Here is a 23,189-nt window from a genome sequence, read left to right as displayed (position 1 = left end):
TTATTTACCAGTGAGTCACCAGGGAAGCCCAGGATGTGTTTTTTCAAATGTCCCTCAAAACTATTCAAGGCAAACTGTTCTTTTCTACACTGAAGCACTTCTTCCTCCTTGAATAACGAAATTTTGCATTTTGTGGCTGCAGAATTTGTGTGTTTTCTTCTTAGATGGTTCACACAGGGGCCGTGCTCTAGTAACCTCCCACTGCAGTTTTGTGCAAAGTTGTTGGGGAGGGTCCCTGAGCCAGTGGGTACCCCCACAACCAGTGGGGGGTATGTGTGTTGTCTGAATGGCTGAAGCCTTGGTTTGGGGGCCTGATGAGGGCCTTGCTCCCTGAGACTCGGCACCCAGAGGCTGACCCAGCCCGCCTCTCTCCTTGCAGGAAGCATGGCTGACTCCCCCAGGGAAAGAAAAGTGGCCAGGCCTCCAGACTTCACGCAGCTGATTGACTTGGCGTCTGAGTCTGTAGGAGGAAAGGTAAGCAGGGTGTCTCAGGGCGGGAGCAAGTGTTGTACTTAATGCACCCAGGCTGAGGCTCCAGCTGACCACTGCAGGGACCCGAACTGGAACAGCAGGAATCAAGAGGAAGGCTGGCCTCCCCAAGGAAGCCCGTTACTGCGAAAGTCTCCCAGGGAACTTTCCTTAAATTGGTGACAATTATGACCGGGGCAGCATTGCCCGAGGTTGGGAGCACACATTTTACCCCTGTGAAAAGAACTCCCCACCCCATACTGTGTTTTCTTATGGGGCAGATGAGTGGTCCTCAGACTTCAGTATGAGAATCACGTGAGGACCTAACATGAGGCTCCAAGTAAGCTACAGACCTACCCTCGAGAGCTTAGGCTCTGCCAGGAGACGTGCAGACCAGGGCTGGCATCAAGGCAGGACAGGGCGCTGTGGGGCCACATCTGCCACGCAGGGTGGGGAAGCAGGGAGAGGGCCATGCAGGGAAGCGATGCTCAAAGGAGCCCTCAGTCAGGGGAGGAGCCAGCAAGGCAGGGGGGTGATGGGGAGGGTCAGACAGAGGACGAGGGGAAGGGGGCTGACATGGGGTGTGAGCGCAGGAGCCTGGAGGGGTAGCGAGGCCCCTCGTGCCTGGAAGGTCTCTGCCCCAGAGGAGGCTTGCAGGTGAGCTCACCAAGCTGTGTTCTCGGGAGGCAGATGTCAACAGACAAAACTGTGCACAGCCTAAAAGCTGAGCACAATGCTTTATTCAGAGACAAAACAGGTCGTCAGCCCAGGACACGGCCTCTCACACGGCTCTACGGACGGCTCCGAAGAGGTGAGGGGGGAGCCAGGATATGTAGGGGGTTTTGCAACAAAGATCATGTAACCACAGCATCAAAAGATTCCTATTCATAAAAGAAAACCAGACATCTTTAGTTAAGGAATTTAGCCATTTTCTGTGTACGGGCTTCCCAGGTGGCGCCCGTGGTTAAGAACCCGCCTGCCAGTGCAAGAGATGTAAGAGACGTGGGTTCAATCCCTGGGTCGGGAAGGTCCCCTGGGGGAAAAAATGGCAACCCACTCCAGTATTCCTGCCTGGAGAATCCCATGGACAGAGGGGCCTGGTGGGCTACAGTCCATGCCATCACAAGAGCTGGAGACGACTGAGCAAATCTGGGCTCACTGACACCTTCCTTTTTTATTATTAAATTAATTTATTTTAATTGGAGGCTAATGACACCGTCCTTTGATGTGCGCTTCACTCCCAATCCTATGCTTTCCGCTCACACAGAGACAGCCCCCACATTTGGCCAACCAGACAACCAGCAACTCCCAGACAGCTAGGCCCTCCCCTGCCTTCTAGGTTCTGGCTGGGCTCAGAGGTCAGGACACTCTTTCCCAGACCACAGGGTCCCCAGGCCTCACGTCTGGTGGAGTGGCCAGCAGCCAGGCTGCACCTCACTCTCGAAGGTGTCCTGCTTTGGGAGTTCAGTGGTGAGGGCTCAGCGCTTTCATTGCCATGTCCAGGGTTCAGTCCCTGCTTGACAGGGCAACTAAACCCCCCCGAGCCATGAGGTGTGGCCAAACAAACATTCTGCTTTGGTTAACAAACCACAGAGGCAAAGGAGAAGACTCCGCAAGACGGTAGGAGGCCAAAATCATGTTTAGAAGCAAACCCCTCTCCCGCCAGAGACGCTTGGAGGGCACAAACAAACCTTGTGTGCACCAGGACCCAGAGACCCACAGAGACGGAGCCAGAACTGTGTGTGAGCGTCTTCTGTGGAGTACGGGTCAGCAGTGGGCTGCCATAGGGGCGGGGGCTCCGGGTGCAGCAGATCTGGGTATGGCATAAGCCCTCTTGGAGCAGGTCGCCATTAACCCACCACAGAGCCACCAGGACTTACACAGGACCGGGGAAACAGACTCTCGGAGGGGCACAAACAAAACCTCATGCACACCAGGACCCGGAGAAAGCAGCAGGGGCTCCACAAGAGACTGACCCAGACTTGCCTGAGTCCAGGAGTCTCCGGTGGACGCGTGGGTTGGCAATGGCCTGCGGCAGGGTCGGGGGCACTGAGTGCAGCAGTGTGTGCCTGGGACCTTCTGAAGGAGGCCCCCATTATCTTCATCAGCTCCGCCATAGCGTGGTCTCAGGTCAAACAACAGGGAGGGACCACAGCCCCGCCCATCACCAGAAAATCGGATTAAAGATTTACTGAGCACAGCCCCGCCCATCAGAACAAGACCCAGTTTCCCCCTCAGTCAGTCTCTCCCATCAGGAAGCTTCCATAAGCCTCTCATCCTTCTCCATCAGAGGGCAGACAGAATGAAAACCACAATCACAGAAAACTAACCAATCTGATCACATGGACCACAGCTTGTCTAACTCAATGAAACCATAAGCCATGCTGTGTCGGGCCACCCAAGATGGACGGGTCATGGTGGAAGTTGTGACAAAACACGGTCCACTGGAGAAGGGAATGGCAAACCACTTCAGTATTCTTGCCTTGAGAACCCCATGAAGAGCATGAAAAGGCACAAAGTTATAGGACACTGAGAGAGGAGCTCCCCAGGTCGGTAGGTGCCCAAGATGCTACTGGAGATCAGTGGAGAAATAACTCCAGAAAGAATGAAGAGACGGAGCCAAAGCCAAAACAACACCCAGCTGTGGGTGTGACTGGTTACGGAAGTAAAGTCAGATGTAAGAAAAATATTTCATAGGAACCTGGAATGTCAGGTCCATGAATCAAGGCAAACTGGAAGTGGTCAAACAGGAGGTGGCAAGAGTGAACATCGACATTCTAGGAATCAGTGAACTAAGATGGACTGGAATGGGTGAATTTAACTCAGATGACCATTATATCTACTACTGTGGGCAGGAATCCCTCAGAAGAATTGGGGTAACCATGATAGACAACAAAAGAGTCTGAAATGCAGTACTTGGATGCAATCTCAAAAACGACAGAATGATCTCTGTTCGTTTCCAAGGCAAACTATTCAATATCACAGTAATCCAAGTCTATGCCCCAACCAGTAACGCTGAAGAAGGTGAAGTTGAACGGTTCTATGAAGACCTACAAGACCTTCTAGAACTAACACCCAAAAAAGACATCTTTTTCATTACAGGGTACTGGAATGCAAAAGTAGGAAGTCAAGAGATACCTGGGGTAACAGGCAAATTTGGCCTTGGAGTACAAAATGAAGCAAGTCAAAGGCTGACAGAGTTCTGCCAAGAGAACGCACTGGTCATAGCAAACACCCTCTTCCAACAACACAAAAGAAGACTCTACACATGGACATCACCAGATGGTCAACACTGAAATCAGATTGATTATATTCTTTGCAGCCAAAGATGGAGAAGCTCTATACAGTCAGCAGAAACAAGACGGGGAGCTGACTGTGGCTCCAATCATGAACTCCTTATTGCCAAATTCAGACTTAAATTAAAGAAAGTAGGGAAAACCACTAGACCATTCAGGTATGACCTAAATCAATTCCCTTATGATTATACAGTGGAAGTGAGAAATAGATTTAAGGGACTAGATCTGATAGATGGAGTGCCTGATGAACTATGGAATGAGGTTTGTGACATTGTACAGGAGACAGGGATCAAGACCATCCCCATAGAAAAGAAATGCAAAAAAGCAAAACGGCTGTCTGAGGAGGTCTTACAAATAGCTGTGAAAAGAAGAGAAGCGAAAAGCAAAGGAGAAAAGGAAAGATATACGCATCTGAATGCAGAGTTCCAAAGAATAGCAAGGAGAGATAAGAAAGCCTTCCTCAATGATCAATGCAAAGAAATAGAGGAAAACAACAGAATGGGAAAGACTAGAGATCTCTTCAACAAAATTAGAGATACCAAGGGAACATTTCTTGCAAAGATAGGCTCGATAAAGGACAGAAATGGTATGGAACTAACAGAAGCAGAAGATATTAAGAAGAGGTGGCAAGAATACACAGAACTATACAAAAAAGATTTTCATGACCCAGATAACCATGATGGTGTGATCACTCACCTAGAACCAGACATCCTGGAATGTGAAGTCCAGTGGGTCTTAGAAAGCATCACTACGAACAAAGCTAGTGGAGGTGATGGAATTCCAGTTGAGCTATTTCAAATCCTGAAAGATGATGCTGTGAAAGTGCTGCACTCAATATGCTAGCAAATTTGGAAAACTCAGCAGTGGCCAGAACTGGAAAAGGTCAGTTTTAATTTCAATCCCAAAGAAAGGCAACACCAAAGAATGTTCAAACTACCACACAATTGCATTAATCTCACACACTAGCTAAGTAATGCTCAAAATTCTCCAACCCAGGCTTCGACAGTACATGAACCCAGAACTTCCAGATGTTCAAGCTAGATTTAGAAAAGGCAGAGGAACCAGAGATCAAATTGCCAACATCCAATGGATCATCAAAAAACCAAGAGAGTTCCAGATAAATGTCTACTTCTGCTTTATTGACTGTGCCACAGCCTTTGACTGTGTACATCACAACAGACTGTGGAAAATTCTTCATGAGATGGGATTACCAGACCACCTGACCTGCCTCCTGAGAAATCTGTATGCAGGTCAAGAAGCAACAGTTAGAACTGGACATGGAACAACAGACTGGTTCCAAATTGGGAAGGAATACTTCAAGATTGGATAATGTCATCCTGCTTATTTAACTTATATGCAGAGGACATCATGTAAAATGCTGGGCTGGGTGAAGCACAAGCTGGAATCAAGATTACTGTGAAAAACATCAATAACCTCAGATATGCAGATAACACCACCCTTAGGGCAGAAAGTGAAGAACTAAAGAGCCTCTTGATGAAAGTAAAATAGGAGAGTGAAAATTTGGCTTAAAACTCAACATTCAGAAAACGAAGATCATGGCATCTGGTCCCATCACTTTATGGCAAATAGATGGGGAAACAATGGAAACAATGAGAGACATTATTTTCTTTGGCTCCAAAATCTCTGCAGACGGTGACTGCAGCCAAGAAAGTAAAAGACTCGTGCTCCTTGGAAGAGAAGCTGTGCCAACCTAGACAGCGTGTGAAGCAGCAGAGACACGACTTCGCCAACAAAGGTCCGTCCAGTCAAGGCCATGTTTTTTCCTGTGGTCATGTATGGATGTGAGAGTTGGACTGTGAAGAAGGCTGAGCACCGAAGAATTGATGCTTTTGAACTGTGGTGTTGAAGAAGACTCTTGAGAGCCCCTTGGACTGCAAGGAGATACCACCAGTCCATCCTAGAGGAGATCAGTCCTGAATATTCATTGGAAGGACTGATGCTGAGGCTGAAACTCCAATACTTTGGCCACCTGATGGGAAGGACTGACTCATATGAAAAGATCCTGATGCTGGGAAAGATTGAGGGCAGGAGGAGAAGGGGACAACAGGGGATGAGATGGTTGGATGGCATCACTGACTCAATGGACATGAGTTTGAGAAAGCTCCAGGAGTTGGTGATGGACAGGGAGGCCTGGCATGCTGCAGTCAATGGGGTCGCAAAGTGTCGACACAACTGAGTGACTGAACTGGAGAAACCACAGACCAACCCCCAACAGGGTGTCCTAGGATGGGCTGGCTAAGCCGCAGGGATGACCCTTGTGACAATTTTTTCCCCATTGCTCTGGGACAAGGGTCACAAGGCCCAGGGTCCTCCATTTTTGAAAAAAAGTTGGTTTATTTTCTTTCTAAGAAGTTAGCACTTTTGTATCCAGATGGTAAAGGAGATTAAGAAGGAAAGGGTGAGAAGGCAAGATTAAGGGGGAGGCAGGCAATGAAATCTAAGCATTTAAAAAGCATTGTGTCTTAATTGCATATTGTTTCTCTCCCCCTCAGCAATTTCACATTTTCTTTTTACTGCATCTCATAATGTTTCACCAGGGAATGAAATAAAATGATTTTAAATTTATGGTTATTTTATCTTTACTTCTTTCTTTGTCTAGATTTTATTTGCAACAGATGACTTTTTTGCTCCTGCCGAAAATCTTCTAAAGGTACTGTAAATTGGTCTCTGCTAAGTGCTGGGGTGGGGTGAGCCACGCAGTCCTGCTAATTAAAATTTCCCTGTGTGTTTAGGCTGGGAGTCACATGATGTGACCCAGAGAATTAGCGTATTAGAACAGTAGAAATGTGTGCAAATTAGCCTCCACTCCTGTTAAGACGGCAGAGACAGCTGTGGAGCCGACACAGGGTTCTGGGACCACCTTGCTCTATGGGGGAGTCGCTGATGTCCTCTGTATTTCTCTCTGCCCCACTTTGTGTTCATAACTTGTGATGGGAAGAAAAGTATTGCGGAGCTTGAATTTTTTGGAAAATGTTTTTCCTACTTGGTTATAAAAATGTTGTTGTTCAGTCACTCAGTTGTGTCTTTTTTGTGACACCGTGGACTGTAGCACCCCAGGCTTCCCTGTCCTTCACTATCTCCCAGAGTTTGCTCAGAGTCAGTGATGCCATCCAACCATCTCATCCTCTATCAACTCCTTCTCCTCCTGACCTCAATTTTTGCCCAGCGTCAGGGTCTTTTCTAATGAGTTAGTTCTTTGCATCAGGGGGCCAAAGTATTGGAGCTTCAGCTTCAGCATCAGGCCTTCCAATGAATATTCAGGATTAACTGGTTGGATCTTCTTGCACCCCAAGGGACTCTCAAAGAGTCTTCTCCAACACCACAGTTCAAAAGCATCAATTCTTTGGCGCTCAGCCTTCTTTACGTCTAATTCTCACATCTGTACATGACTCTTGGGAAAACCATAGCTTTGAATATATGGACCTTTGTTGGCATATGTTTATTAAAAACAGAAAATACTGATAAATGTAGAGAAGAACGGGAACTCTGGGGAATCCCGCCACCTTGTCCCTGCAGTGGGACCAGCGAGAGCTTTTACGAGAGGGGTGACGGCCTTGGTGCCCGTAGAGCTGGCACCCAGCAGCGTGTGACTGCTGTGGGACGGGGGTCTCCCTTTCACTGGTGGGCCTGGAGCAGCTCAGAGCACGGGGGTGGGGGCAGGGGTGACTGTTCAGAGCGACCCGTAGCATCGAGCCTACGCTTCCTGAGACTCGGCCGGCTTCTGGTTGCCCAGTCTTTTGGGGGTTGCTCTGGGAGTCCAGCTACCCTTCCTCGCTTTGCTCAACAGCCTTTCAGGAGGCGCCCAGGTTGCGGCTGCACCAGTGGTGGGGCTCCTGGGATGAGCCACGTGTGGTCTTACCTTTCGCTGCCAGTGGCAAGTTCCGTGGATGAAGGCCCACAGAGAGGCAGGACTTCTTTCTTGGAAGCCGATACAAAGATGCAGGCACCGTCCTCCGTCTCCCCTACAGGCCCTGTTCTCTGCACCACCCATCTGTCCCTTTGGGGCAGACGTTTATTTGCTGGGAGCCCAGGCTCTCGCATGAAGGTTAATGATCCGCTCGTCTTTGCTTTAGAGGGACAACCCAAGTTTTAAAGAACACGAGTACACTGAGTTTGGGAAATGGATGGACGGATGGCAGACCAGAAGGAAAAGGATTCCAGGTGAGACAATGATGACGCTGTTTACTCACTCCTGTGACATTTGAGATCAGGGGCTGTTGGAAAGCAGTGCACGTTGGGGGTCGATTTTAACACGGGCTCTTGGACTACTCGGTCACCTCAGATGTCCCTTCTGAATGGCAGGCTCTGCCCATTCAAGAGGGGTCGCGAGAGCCCTGGTCGTGCAAGCAGGAGGGGGCAGGCGCTTGTGAGGAAAAGGAGACTCTGGAAAAGGAGGGCTGTGGGTGATGGAGATTGAGCTGGTGCACACATCGGTCGGTGCGTGTGCAGCATCTGATGTCAGCACCCCTCTCTGAAGTGGGTGTTCTGGTCCCATCTGATTGCCATGGAAACAGCCGCATTCACACAGCGATGGCAAGAGAAGCTGGGATCCGTCCCATCTCTTACGTCACCTTAAGAGGCCACGTTCGCTCACTGCTTCTCATCAGTCAACATACACCCTTTAAATTTAAAGAAATGTCTGTAAAGGAAAACCAGCCAGCATTAGGCCAGTCACTGACGTGCTTGCTACTGTCTCGAGTGTCACAGATGCAGCCGGCGTTCCTAGCCTTCTGTATTTCTGTGGTGCTCCAGGCCTCATGGCTGTCCTCGTGTGGTGCTCAGTTGCTGGGTCATGTCTGACTCTCTGGGACCCTGTGAACTGTAGCCCGCCAGGCTCCTCTGTCCATGAGATTCTCCAGGCAAGAATACCGGAATGGACTGCTATGCCCTCCTCCCTGGTCTCCCGCATTGCAGGCAGATTCTTTACTGTCTGAGCCACCGGGGAAGCACAGGCCTTATTCAGTTCAGTTCAGTCGCTCAGTCGTGTCCGACCCATAGTCTTGACTAGATGGACCTTTGTTGGTAAAGTATTAGGCCTTATTAGATTCTAATAAAACTGGACATTTTAAAGTTTCAGATCTGAATCTGACTACTGGAAACCAAGAATCACACAGTGTCATACTGGGAGTTCTTATACGTCGCCCAATGCAGGGTGGGGTAGTCCTGGCTGGGCCCCTGAAGGCAAAGCTTAGGCTGTTTCCAGGAGACCCTGCTCAGTACTAAGCCCCGGCCTAGCTGGGCTGGTGGTCCCTATACCAGAGTTACAGCTAAACTCTTTGGAAGCTGAGCTCATCCCTGATTTGCAGTTAAATGACGCTCAGAGACGCCCCTCTGCCAATGCTGCCACAGGAAGTGGCCAGCTTGGAGTCAGACATGTGGCCCCTCTGGACCCAGGGCTTACGCACGTTCTGGTCAGATTAGAAGTGAGGGTCCATGTGGCGAGTGGCGGTCCCGTGTGGCCACGTCATCAGAGCCCTTGCAGGCTCGGCCGAGAAAGAGCCCGCACCGTTTTTCTCGGAAGCGAGAAGTGCGTTTCCGGAGTTTCTCTTCGGCCGTCGCTGTGCTCAGGCGCGGCGGCGGGATGCAGCCCGCGGGGGTTCCTGTTGTTTACGTCCCCAGGTCACGACTGGTGCGTGGTCCAGCTGGGCATCCAGGGTGTTATCCGGGGCTTCGACGTGGACACGTCCCACTTCACGGGAGATCACGCCCCTCGAGCGTCGATCCAAGCGGCAAACTTCGAAGAAGGTGCCTGGGGGACGTTGGTGGGGAGCTTCGTGGGGGCCCTGATGGCTCACTTCCCGCCCAGACAGTCTCGTCCAGAGGCCCTCCTCGCTGCCAGAGGCTGACCACATTCCCCCTCAAGGGCTCCGTGATTTTTGAGGTTTAGCTTAACAGTGTTCTTCAGCTCAACTTAGATTTCGCTACTCTCACACGCAGCACCCCCGGGAGGCGCAGGGTTTGGGGAGCAGGCTGCCTGGGCGGCCAGGGCGGTCTGGAGCCTGGTCGGGGCCAGCTGTGGGGCCGCCGCCGCTGCTCATTCTGCTGCCCCCCAGCCCCCCCGGGTCTGTAACCACGCGGCAGCTCTGGGCTTTCCAGGAAGGTTCCTTTCCGAATCCTGGAATGGAACTGGTGTCTTCCGAGGTTGGTCCCAGAGGTAGCTGTCTAGAAACATGTACCCTCAGGGGCATGTCTGTACATTACTTGGGAAACAGGAGTCATGTCAGTTAGCGGCCTTATCCTGGAGGCACCCTGTGCTCAGCTTGTATGAGGCTCCAGGGGCGTGACAGTCTCCCCTCCAGAGAGACAATGGAGGGCCTGAAAAGTCACGTGATGGTGGGAGGCAACCTCCAGCAACAAAGAGAAAGATGCTTTCAGGAGGTGCACTGATCGTCCACACAGGCTCCTGCTGGTGAATCGCCCACGAATCAGTTCTGAGGATGCCACTGGGGGAAGCAGTGTTTGTGAATTGACTAACAATATTCCAGAACTTTATCAATCCAGCAAAACCCGAGTCGTGTGATGAGTTTGTCTATCTGGCTAAACTTGGAGATGATATTTACCCTCTGATGAGCAGACAAACCACCAGATGTGCAGCACCCCTTTGGAAGTTACCCTATGTATTTTAAATATGGAGGCACTTTAACACGTATATCTATTACATTGGTCTTTGACTTAAGAAGCGATATCTTTATGCAAAATGAAAATGACCCCACAGCCCACTAAGAGAGTATGTATATTCTGATTTTGAATGGGAATGGTAACCCTCCTGGTCACTGTAACTTTAGATAAGCAGCCAGAAATCCCACAACGAGAAGTCAGGACAGGAGCCGCGGCCACCCCCGAGGAGTTTGAAGCCATTTCAGAGGTAAGTCTCCTGGGGGAGCGGGGGCTTGTCACGCGCTGTTGGGAGCAGCTCTGCCTGCCTGCTCGCCTGCACTCAGCCTGGCAGAGCTCACACGTTGTGCTTGCCCCGTGCGACCCTGCAGAGGTTTCTGGGTGGGTCTGTGCACCCCTGACCCCAGGGCATGCGAGGTCCAGGGTGCTGCTTTCCACGGGGCAGTCTGCTCACAGAGACGCAGAATGATGGCCCGTGAGATAAAGACAGAGTCAGTTCACGTACTTTTGATAGCAATTGGACAAAATAACGTTATGCCGGATGAATGTAATCCAATAAACAATTTGGTTTGTGTTTGGGGACATTCTTGTTTTTTGAAGTTTGTCTGCTGATCTTCATTGCGTTTTACAAAAGTGTGGATCCGTAACAGACTGGGGAAACACATAACGGCAGCAACAGGCGGGCCCTTCCAGGGAATCGCTGATCTGGAGGAGAGCGCCGGGGGGCTCAGGCCGACGTGTTTACCCCCAGGCCCACGGCAAGAGCCTGGGTTTTATTTAAACGTTCACATCACATTCCGGCTGCTGCCTTTTTATGAATCCTCAAAGTGAAGACATCCGGAGGCTCGTTTCTAACCCCCTGCCCATCCCCGGCCACCACCAACCAGTGGCTGTTATGACCGGGGTAAAATAGAAGCAGGCCTTTACTCTGTTTATTAAACCTGGGACTTGATGTTTATTAGTGCTTTTATTAAAGTGTTCCGTTAGGCATCCATCATTAGTTTTGTTCCAAAGTGGTTGCCCCGAAAGCCCCATGCAGGCATTAGGATGCGAGGATTTATTGCTCCCTAGAGCCATCACTAGTGTTTTTATATTTATTGCTAGCTGAAGTCCGACGACTGGAGTTGCTTGGTTCCCATGACAGAACTTACACCGGGAAATCCTGCTTCCAGCCACAACTACTTTCCGGTCACTTCCCAGCAGAGGTGGAGTCACGTACGACTCAACATTTTCCCGGGTAAATACGACGGGCCGCCTCCAGTCCGGTGCTTTCTTCATGGAGTGCTGGCGTGTTTCAAAACCACAAGGCAAAGTCACCCTCTCCTTCTCGGTCACTGATCTCTCTAGCATTTTAGGATTTTAATCTTCCCTTTCTGTGCACTAGGAAGTTCTCGTTTTAGCCCTGCCACCTGTAGGTAGTGAGGAAAAACTATCAAGTAAATTAGTACGTGACGGACCTAAGCTGTGTTAGGTTAGATATCGCCTAACAATGTCTATTTCACAGACATATTAGCAGTTGAAGTGCTGTGTACAAATAACCTTTATTTTGTCTTATTGAGCAGCTTTATTGCAAGGTAATAAGTGTGCCGTGCATCTCACCCATGTGGAGTGTACACTTCCGTGCCTTATGGTACATATGAGTTTACAGTGTAAAGTCTATGTAAGTATATAGTATCGCTTCCCAGGTGGCTCCGGGGTAAAGGACCCGCCTGCAGTGCAGGAGATGCAGGTCCCATCCCTGGGTCGGGAAGGGCCGCTGAAGAAGGAAATGGCTACCCACTCCAGTATTCTTGCCTGGAAAATTCCACAGACAGAGGAGCCTGGCGGGCTACCGTCCATGGGGTTGCAAAGTCAGACGCGACTGAGCTTCAGTGTGAAATATATATGTGCACCCGTCACCACGGTCAACTTTAGAGCACGTTTATCACCTTGAAAAGATACCTGATACCCTTTAGCTATCAGCATTCATCTCCCCCAGCCCTAAGCAGCCACTAGTCCACTTTCTGTCTTGATCCATTGGACTACTCCAGACCCTTCATATAGATGCTCTTTTGTGCCTGGTTAGCATGTTTCCAAGGCTCACCCGTGTTGTCGTGCGTCAGTGCTTCATTCCTCTGTGTGGTTAAATAATCTTCCATTGTATGGACAGACCTCATTGTCCATGCATCAGCTGACAGACATTTGGGCTATTTCCACCTATTGAAAGCTTATGAATAATGCTGGTATAAACACCCCTGTACAAATTTTTGTGCAAACATACGGTTTTCATTTGGGTGTACAACTAGGAGTTGAAACTGCGGAGTCATATAACTGTGTTTTTAATTTTATGAGAAATTATCAGACTTCTTTCCAAAATGGCAGCACCATGTTACAGCCCCACCAGCGACGTATGAGGGGTCTGGTTCTTCCACATCCTCCCAACACTTGCCATTTTCTGAGTTTTTGATCACAGCCACCCTAGAGGAAATGAAGTGGTATCTCGCTGCAGTTTTGATTTGCATTTCCCTCAGGACCAATTATTATTTTTAAAAGCTTTCTATTTTTTATATTGGAGTGGAGTTAACAGCGTTATGTTAGTTTCTGATTTTCTGATGTTCAGTTGCTCAGTCACTCATCCGTGCCCAACTCTTTTCGACCCCGTGGACCGTAGCACACCAGGCTTCCCTGTCCATCACCAACTCCCAGAGTTTACTCCAACTCATGTCCATTGAGTTGCTGATGCCATCCAACCATCTCATCCTCTGTCGTCCCCTTCTCCTCCTGCCCTCAATCTTTCCCAGCATCAGGGACTTTTTCAGTGAGTCGGCCCTTCCCATCAGGTGGCCAAAGTATTGAGTTTCAGCTTCAGCTTCAGTCCTTCCAATGAACATTCAGGGCTGATCTCCTTTAGGACGGGCTGGCTGGACCTCCTTGCTGTCCAAGGAGCTCTCGAGAGCCTTCTCCAGCACCACAGTTTGAAAGCATCAGTTCTTTGGCGCTCAGCCTTCCTTATGGTCCAGCTCACATCTGTGCATGACACTGGAAAAGCTACATGTGTGTGCGTGCCCAGTTGTGTTTGACTCTTTGTGACTCCATGGACTGTAGCCCGCCAGGCTCCTCTGTCCCTGAGATTCTCCAGGCAAGAACACTGGAGTGGGTTGCTATTTCCTCCCCCAGGGGATCTTCCCGAGCCAGGGATGGAACCCACATCCCTTGTGTCTCTTGCACTGACAGGTGGATTCTTCACCACTAGCGCTACCTGGCAAGCCTCAGCTTTGACTTATGGACCTTCATCAGTAAAGTGATGACTCTGCTTTTTAATACTCTGTCTAGGTTTGTCGTAGCTTTCCTTCCAAGGAGCAAGGAAGTGTTAGTAACTCAGTCATGACTCTTTGCAACTCCATGGACGGTAACCTGCCAGAATCTTCTGTTCGTGGAATTCTCCAGGCAAGATACTAGAGTGGGTTGCCATTCCCTTCTCTAGGGGATCTTCCTGACCCAGGGATCGAAACCGAGTCTCCTGCATTGCAGACAGACTCTTTGCCACCTGAGCCACCAGGGCTGCGGTCGCTGTCCGCGGTGATTTTGTAGCCCCCCAGATAAAGTCTGTCGCTGCTTCCACTTTTTCCCCTTCCGTTTGCCATGAAGCAATGGGACTGGATGCCATGATCTTACACAAGCCCCTTCGCCACGTCAAGGCTGTGATCCATGAAGGGGAATATTCCTTGAGAATTTGATTAAAAGTGAGGCTGGATATTATTTCTGTAAAGAAGAATCTTATTTTTTAATGTAAAATCAGTTTTACATGAACAGACATTAACACTGTGTACCATGAAGGCAGTTTATAGTGTTCAGTGAACCAGTACAGTGTTGGGAATTGCTCTTGTTAGTGTATTTTCTTGGGTTTTATACCAACATTCCAGGAGATGGTGAAGGACAGGGAAGCCTGGTGTGCTGCAGTCCATGGGGTCACAGCGTTGGACATGACTGAGGGGCTGAACAACAGCAAATACCAACACAGCCTGGTTTCATTTACTGTAAACACCAAGACTCCCACTGTTCTACTGAAATTCTTTCAGATCACTCAATTTCACCAGATTTTTCATGTAAAAATATAGGACTTGTTTCACTAGAATATTCTGATTAGTGATTTTGAGCTTCTGTATAAAAAATCTTGGGTTCCACCTTCTAGGACGTGATGCTCAAATAAAAAACGTTCATTTTATTAGACTCACATAATGTGAGCGGATCTTGGTAGTTGTTATTTGCTCTGCAGACCTACTCTCAGCTGCTCTGGTTCTCAGCAGCTACTTGAATTTGTGAATGTTATCTTCAGTATTCTCAACCCCACTGCAAAGCAACGTGTGTAAAAATAAAAACCTAAGATCTTGTGTAAGTTGGTGTGGGATTTAGCAATGTTGATTTCAGGCACCAAGTATTATATCTGTGGTGAATTTCCCAACTGATTTTTGGCCTTCCTAGAGTTAATAATTCACCAACAACACAAATATATGAGTATTTACTATGTGCCACACGGAAGCAAGCAAGACAAGTAGCTATTCTGGCCTTCAAAGATTTTTAGATTCTGCTTTTGGGAGGCTTATTATCAGGGACTTAAGAACAAGGTAATTCTGGTCTGTGATTAGTGCAATGGAGTAAATAAGTGTGTGTGTGGGGTGGGGTTGATAACCTTAACCTGGGGAATCAGACTGTGGCTGAGGTATGGAGGTGGGGGGCAGGAAGGAGATGGCTCTAGAGAGGGAAAGAAGGCCTTCCTGGGGCCACGCAGCTAAGCTGAGACCTGAGAACAATGAGCAGTCTTCGGGCAGCAGGAAAGTTGTCTGAGCACGAGGGGGGTGGCGGGTGCAAAGGCCCTGGGGCTTCGGGCTTAGTGTATTTAAGAACCACAGCAGGCAGATGTGTGGAGCTCTGTGTTTTAAGATCCACAAATAGCAACTGTTCCCAAGTAATAATAATAAGGCACTTTTCCTTTTCAGATGGTGGAATTGCACGTCTTAGGGTATATGGTACTGGACAAAAAGACTGGACTGCGGGTGACCCCAAAGAACCGTTAGACCTGGTGACCATCGCTTATGGGGGTGCCTGTGTAGGGTTCAGCAATGCACATTTTGGGCACCCGAACAATATCATAGGTGAGACGATGCTCGAGGAGCTTGGGACATGAGGGCATCACACGGAGCACCCCGGTATGGTATGAATTACTCAAGAGGAAGGGGCCATCTCAAGCCATATGGGTGGGTGAGATCCTTCATATAGGATCGAAAGCCTTTAAGACAGGAAGTTAATCAATAGCAATCTCCCTTCCTAATTTTGGCTTAGGCAGTTGCTTGGGTGTGAATTTGCTGACGCATTCACCTTAATGGAAACCACGGACGTTGCCCTGCTCCGGCGCACGGCGTCTGCACTGATCACGCCAGTGCATGTTTATTCTAAACATTCTCGCGGTTACAATGAAACGCGGTGGTCCTGTGACATCCCGTTAAACACTGTTTTTGGCAGGAGTCGGCATGGCGAAGTCGATGGCAGACGGCTGGGAAACAGCACGGAGGCTGGACAGGCCCCCGATACTGGAGGTGAGAGGCGGAAACGCTGCGTCCCGACGCTTCCCAGAAAGTGAAGGTCGTTTCCTTCATTTGATGTCGGGGAGACTGATGTTTCAGAAACCTCTTGGGCATTTTTGTAAATGCTTGTTGCTTCTACATGTTTTCTAAATCTTCCACGTTTCAATATAATATCAGAGCCAGACTACACATAAAGACCTAGAAGTCAAACGTGCTAATTAATGCTGGCTGTTCTAACACAACATTGGAATTCTCCCTTTTTTAATATAAAAAAGCTAGAGCATCTAAATTTAATAAAAACCCATGAGTAGATTTGTTGATCTGGAGAAAAAATACACCATTTCATCATCTTTGATTTTTGTGTATCCCTGGGTCAGTCCACTTCTGTGAGCGTGTGATGGCTCAGCTGTTTAATCTGACCAGTAACTAACTCAAGATAAGGAAGTAAAAAGGGAAAGAAAACACCTTTCAGTGTGTAAATCATATTACAAACTTAATTGTAAACACCCCTTTCATGGGTTAGTTTTTGTATCACCCAATGCTTCCAAATATAAACAAACTCTCCTCACTAGAAACTTGTGTTTGGAGGCAGGTCACATATTGGTATAGATTTGGTCAAAGACATATCTGCTTTGAAAAGTGAAACCAACCACAGGAGCTATGGGTTGGGTTAGATAAATATCCTTTGGTGTACAGCATCCTACCTGAACTCATGTGCATGTATGCTAAGTCATATCCACCTTTTTGCGATCCTGTGGACTGTAGCCTGCCAGGTTCCTCTCTCCATGGGATTTCCCAGGCAAGCACACTGGAGGGGGTTGCCATGCTCTCCCCTCCAGGGGATCTTCCTGACCCAGGGGTTGAACTCGAGTGTCTTAAGTCTCCTGCATTGGCAGGAGGGTTCTTTACCGCCAGCGCCACCTGGGAAGCCCACTTGAGTTTATAACTGACATACACGATCATATCAGAAATTCATCAGAATTTACCACGCGCCCAGTCAACCCCTGAGTCGGCAGTAAGCGTTTACAGAATGACAGCAGAGAGACGCTTTATTACGCAAGAAGCAACTTACACCAGATCACAGGAAGGAAGTACTCTTTTATAGTGGAAAGTGAAACTCTTAGTCACTCAGTCATGTCTGACTCTTTGTGACCCCATAACTAGCCCACCAGGCTCCTCTGTCCACGGAATTATCCAGGCAAGAATACTGGAGGGGACTGCCATGCTCTCCTCCAGGGGATCTTCCCGACCCAGGGACCAAACCCCGGTCTCCTGCATTGCAGGCAGATTCTTTACCACCAGGGATGCCCTACTCTTTAGCAGTAGGAAATGACACGTGCGTGCCAACGTTGTTGCTTGCTGGTTTTCAGGATTGGTGTCTTGAATGACAGCAAGCTGACTTACGTTGTTTCTTCCTTTTTTTGAATTCCAGAATGACGAGAACGGTATTCTCCTGGTTCCAGGCTGTGAGTGGGCAGTTTTCCGATTGGCGCACCCTGGAGTAATAACTCAAATCGAAATCGATACAAAATATTTCAAAGGTAAACGTAATGCCACTAGGAAACCGCTTATAATTGGTGTGCTGGTCATAACGGCAGCAGGCTCCATGCCGCAACTAAGACCCGATGCAGCCAAATAAATAAATTAAAACTATGGAAAAGAATAAAGACAGCAGGCTCCAGCAGGGGAGGGACTCAGGGCAGCGGGCTGTGGACCTGGCCTTCCGCTCCCAGCTGTGCAGCTTCAAGCGTGTTAACTCTTTGCGCTCTCCTTCTCTCTACAAAGCATTAGATGTGCGCTCGACCGCAGAAGTCGCGAGGTGCCACGAGGCACTAAGGCTCTTCACCGTGAAGGGCCCTGAACGCCACGTGGAAGAAGCCTAGGAAACACTTCCTGGTTAGGTCGTCCAAAGGAAGGGCTAGGGGTGTCTTCTCAGGGGAGGGACCGCAGGCAGCTTGGTGACTATCTCTTCTCTGGGCAGTGATCTACACACATTTTAAAGATCATGGCCTTCCTTTAGTAAAATAATATTTGGAAAAAGCACCCTTAATATTCCATATTTACCTTCTTATGAAACAGATACATGTTCCATTATATGAAGTTCAAAAGAGGCTACTAAACTTTTATAATCATTAAGTTTTCCAAGTACTCTGGTGGGTGTCTAATGACTCTGGCCATCTTTGAGTAAATACAACAATTTGTATTTATACACTGGATGCTTGATTTTTAAATGTCTTGTGAATTATTATGACCTCACTCAACTATTAACTCTTTCATCAAGGGTCAGTATATATTTAAGGTGAAGTTCATCCTCAGTGGGCAGATGTAAATGGTTTCAAGAGGTCTTGATAATTTAATCTCCTATTGGGAAGACCATGGTTTAGATCTGACTAGTGGCCACTGTTTCCACTTCTCAACATGACTGACCCAGGGGGACCCCTGAGGGTCAGGAGGAATGTCAGTCCTGCTATTTGCTTGCCGTTTCTGGATGTTCACAAATCATCTCTACTGGTATATTTAACCCATGGTTCTCTGTGGGGTAGTTTAAAGTCACTTGTTTATTTTTGCAAGGGACAGTTTAGCCAAAACTAGGGTGAAAGTGAAGTTGCTCAGTCGTGTTCAACTCTTTGTGACCCCATGGACTGTAGCCTACCAGGCTCCTCCCTCCATGGGATTCTCCAGGCAAGAGCACTAGAATGGGTTGCCATTTCCTTCTCCAGGGGATCTTTCTGATCCAGGGATCGAACCTGGGTCTCCCGCATTCCAGGCAAACACTTTAACCTCTGAGCCACTAGGGCCAGGGTAATAAGCAGCAAATCCGTGTAGCCAGGGACCCCAAAGTGCAACATGGCATGGATGCACTGGTATCTCTGTCAGCCAGGGATGGGTGGTCATGGGGATCGGGAACAAGCCAGCATCCAGTTACAATATCAAACATGCAAGGCCTAATACATACATCCACACACACACACACACGTGTACACACACACATGCACGTGTATACACACTGCACACATGCAGGCACACGTATATACATGTGCACGTATATTAAAGAAACAGTCATTGGGATGTCCTCTCACTGCGCCCCAGAAGCATGCTCACCTCACCCATGCTCACTCTTTGCTAGGTCTTTCGATCTGATTAAAAAGGTCAATATTCCATAAACCAAACTGCGCTGAGTGCAGAGTGGAGACGGTGGCCTTTGTCTTGTTCCAATAGGTAATTCTCCTGAGACCTGTAAGGTGGATGGCTGCATCCTGACGGCTCAGGAGGAGGAGGACATGGTCAGGCAGAAGTGGGACCTTCCGGGCCATAAGTGGAAACCACTGCTTCCGGTCACAAAGGTAGCGTGGTGTCCAATCCCTTGGGGTCACGCAGGCAGCCCTCCAGCGGGCTACTTCGGTCAAGGCCGGTTTCAAAGGGTTACAGTTCCACTCCAAAACTTCTGCTCAGTTTAACAGTGCAATGAATGGGATTTTTAAAACTGTCTCTGACCCTTTATATAATAAAATGACGGGCTCTCTCGTCTCACGTCTTTGCATATCTAACTCTCAAATTTTCTTTTAGACCACCTTGTTCAAGTGGGCACACGTGGAGAAACGTTTCCTCGATGCACTGACTCTCTAGGTGGGGGGCTAGCATACTCAGGGCCAGCAGCGTGTGGCCAGCCGTGGGACGGATGCTGGGGTGACCCAGAGCGTTTCCCTGCATCACGCAGGAGGAACGTGGTCATTCTCGGGTCAGAGATGGGAGCGAGTGCTGCTCCCCTTAGTGAAGGGTGACCGCTCCCGCAGCCCCCCGTCTGCTTTCTTTTTCTCATCAGTTTGTCCGCTTACTTAACTATCAGAAAGAAACATCACGGGGACCTGAGTATTCATGCCGGTCTCCTTGGGGCATCCTGTCCCCAAAAGCAGATTGCTAGGGCAAGCCAAATTATTATCATGGAATAACTTTTCACCTTTTAAGGCTCAGAGTCCAAGCGGATGGGTGGCCTTGGGAGAGTCAGCCCCCTGGTCATTACAAGGACCTCTGCCTCCTCTCTCTTTACAGCTGAAGCCTGATGAGATGCATGTGCTGGACAGCCTGACCCCCGAACTGCAGGACGTCATCACCCATGCCAAGTTCACCATCACCCCCGATGGGGGCGTGAGTCGCCTCCGACTCAAGGGCTTCCCCAGCTCCATCTGCCTCCTGCGGCCCCGCGAGAAGCCCATGATGAGGTTCTCGGTGAAGGCGGGGTTCAGGGCGAACCTCTAACCCACATGAACCTGTACAGTGACTCAGACTTTTCTTCTGAAGTATTTTCAACACCGGAAACTTAAGTTTCCAGCAATTAGTGTTTTGAAGGTCAATATAATTCCTGATGATTTAATAAAGTGGTCACTCTCACACACTGGTATCTGCATTCAGTGTCACTTAATGTCACTTAATGGAGTGCTTGGCAGTTGGATCCCTGGGTTGGGAGGACCCCCTGGAGGAGGGCTTGGCAACCCACTCCAGGATGCTTGCCTAGGGAACCCCATGGGCAGAGCAGCCTGGCGGACTCCAGTCCATGGGGCCACAGAGTCGGGTACCGCTCACTCGTGCAACACTTGGTAGTTCAAAGCCTGGCTGTGGCTGTGAAAGAGCAGGATTTCTTTATTACTTTTCTTAAACAGTTGTACAAGATACTGATATTTTTATAACATCAGTATTCTGTACCTTCGAAGGTACTTTAGCACTTTATACATAGTTTACTGTCCTGAAAAGTTCGTTGAAGCCCATCAAAGCCACTGGAAAAACACAACCCTAGAAGCATTCTCTGTCTGGGTTGAAGAGGCCGGGCCTGCCTTCACCTGGAACAGGAAGTGACCTTCCCAAGGTCACCCAGGCACTTGACTTGCTCCTGCTGCGCATGAAGGTGCTTTCTGAAGGTTACACCTTTGAGGCACCGCCTGCCAGCTGCGCCTGCTCGCCTAGATTCCCACGTGCTCTGGATGGTTCCTGGCACATCCTCCTTGACCAGCTTTAATTGTCCGGGTGGTCCTGTCCGCCAACTCCTCTCCTCCTCTCGGCAGAGCGGGAGGTGGAGGAGCAGCGCAAGGGTCCCCGTGCGGCCCAGGGCACGCTTGGCCTCCCGCCCCCCACCGTGGCGGGTGCCTCCCTCCGTGGCCCCGAGCTCTACTTGCCTCACGTGCGGGGACTTGGATGCCCTGCCCCCGACCCTCCGCTGTCTGGCTTGGCCGCCCCTCTCCTGGGCAGCGGGGCAGGTGGGTGGCAGTCACAATCGCCGGTGGCGTCAGCGCGGGCGGTGGCACCGTGGACCCGGCGCCCCGGTGGCCGGGCTGCCCGGCGGCGGCTGGAGCGCACGGGCGGCGGCGGAGGAGGCGCGCGGCCATGGGCTCGCGCGCGCCGCACGCACTGGTGGACACCACGCCAGCCAAGACCATCGTGGTGTACCGCAACGGGGACCAGTTCTACGTGGGCCGCAAGTTCGTGCTGTCGCGGCGCCGCGTGGCCACCTTCGAGGCGCTGCTGGAGCAGCTGACCGAGCAGGTGGAGGTGCCGTTCGGCGTGCGGCGCCTCTTCACGCCGACGCGCGGGCGCCCGGTGCTGGAGCTGGACTCGCTGCAGGCCGGCGGCAAGTACGTGGCGGCCGGGCGCGAGCGCTTCAAGAAGCTGGAGTAAGTGCCCGCGGCGCGCGCGCCCCTGCCCCGCCGGGGCCGCAGTCCGGCCCCCCAGACGGGGACAGCGCCGGCTCTGGCCGGCCGGCGCCGACTCCTGGCGCGCCATGCACCATCCGCCTGGTGACCAGCGCCGAGCAGTCTGTCCCCAGACGCAGAGGGTCAGGAAGGGGATGGGGAGGGGACGGCGGGCCTGGCAGTGAACATAGCGCGCCAGGGCGCGCCTCTTTGGAAAGGTGGGAAGCTCTGCGGGGAGAAGGGGAGTTGGGTACGCCGAGCAGAGCAGCACGCAGAGCTGGGTCGTAACTGGTCCAGACTGGCGTCCCTGGGGGCCTGGGCGCACGTCCTTTCATGAGTGCGCCTCCTGAAGTGTGCTGTGGGCCTGCTCACCGCGCTCTATCCTGCTAGATTCGGACCCTACTGAGGAGAGGCACCTGGGATTTCCGAAGTTCTGGCAGCTAAGGAAGTGCAGACGTGCCTTCCAGCCTCTGAATGCCCGCCGGGAGCAGGGCAAGGACACCCCTGCTGCCCCAGTGCTGCAGAGGTCAGGACCGCAGCTGGGGAAGGATGTAGGTGTCCTGGGCAAAGAGGCCCATGTACCAATTCCAGAGCCGCCCGGCCAGGTTCAGGCCGTCCGTAGTGCTTTGGGTGCCCAGCCAGAGCATGAATTCAGTTCTGTTTCATTTAGCCTGGGGCTGGTGTCAGTGCAATACCAATTTGTGAGACCTTTCAGCAAATGGGGTCACCACACTTCTGTTCAGACCCTTACTTTTCTTTCCAGGAGTACATCCGTCTCTGTGCTCTGACAGTCTCCATCATTTCTCTAAGCTCTGGGTACCTCGTTATACAAATGTCATATCAATGCAGCGCTTTCTTAAGCTCCTTAACAAAAGCTGTTGTGTGCGTTTTCCTAGAGGGCAGCCTGGGAGAACTGGGGAGGCTGCCAGGGCCTTTCAGTGTGTGTTTCGGGGAGATAAGACACAAACAGAAGTAACTGCAGAAGAGAAAGCAGAGACTGCGAGGACAGGCACAGGTGTGATTCTGTCGAGGTGCAGGACCTCAGTAAAGGCTTCCTTTAGAGAGCAGAATCCACCTGCAATGCAGGAGACCCTGGTTTGATTCCTAGGTCGGGGAGATCTGCTGGAGAAGGGATAGGCTACCCACTCCACTATTCTTAGGCTTGCCTTGTGGCTCAGCTGGTTAAGAATTTGCCTGCAATGTGGGAGACCTGGGTTCGATCCCTGAGTTGGGAAGATCCCTTGGAGAAGGCGAAGGCTGCCCACTCCAGTATTCTGGCCTGGAGAATTCCATGGGGTAGCAAAGAGTCAGACGCGGCTGAGGACTTGCATTACACAACAGAGCGGAAGGGAGAAAATCACTTGTTCGTTCGTCCTCCGTGAATTCCTAGGCTGCCCTGGCATCACTCACGTCTCGTGTCTTCCTCTAGAGACATCATTTCTGTTCCTTACGTGTTGTTGACGCCATTTCTTTTATTGTGAAATATATCATGTACACAGAGGAGTCTGTGCATGCTCAGTTGCTGAGTCGTGTTCAGCTCTTTCGAC

General features: G+C 50.2%; 2 protein-coding genes across 2 annotated transcripts in view; both read left to right on the top strand.

The window, feature by feature from the left end:
- The first annotated feature begins 384 nt into the window (after positions 1–384).
- Positions 385–20,218, top strand: ALLC (allantoicase). Its single transcript, XM_052645414.1, has 11 exons — positions 385–474; positions 6,385–6,435; positions 7,859–7,946; positions 9,405–9,530; positions 10,571–10,650; positions 11,505–11,637; positions 15,377–15,532; positions 15,900–15,973; positions 17,394–17,502; positions 19,181–19,305; positions 20,012–20,218. The coding sequence occupies exons 1-11, from the start codon at positions 385–387 to the stop codon at positions 20,216–20,218; spliced, it is 1,239 nt and encodes a 412-aa protein (XP_052501374.1).
- A 1,119-nt stretch (positions 20,219–21,337) lies between these two features.
- DCDC2C (doublecortin domain containing 2C) overlaps positions 21,338–23,189 on the top strand; it is a 49,312-nt gene continuing 47,460 nt past the window's right edge. Inside the window, exon 1 of the mRNA XM_052644571.1 lies at positions 21,338–21,624. Coding sequence (XP_052500531.1) covers positions 21,338–21,624 — 287 coding nt within the window. The remainder of the gene's footprint in view (positions 21,625–23,189) is intronic.

The sequence above is a fragment of the Budorcas taxicolor genome, chromosome 8, assembly GCF_023091745.1.
Source record: "Budorcas taxicolor isolate Tak-1 chromosome 8, Takin1.1, whole genome shotgun sequence".
Taxonomy (NCBI): Eukaryota; Metazoa; Chordata; class Mammalia; order Artiodactyla; family Bovidae; genus Budorcas; species Budorcas taxicolor.
This window is presented reverse-complemented; position numbering and strand designations above follow the sequence as displayed.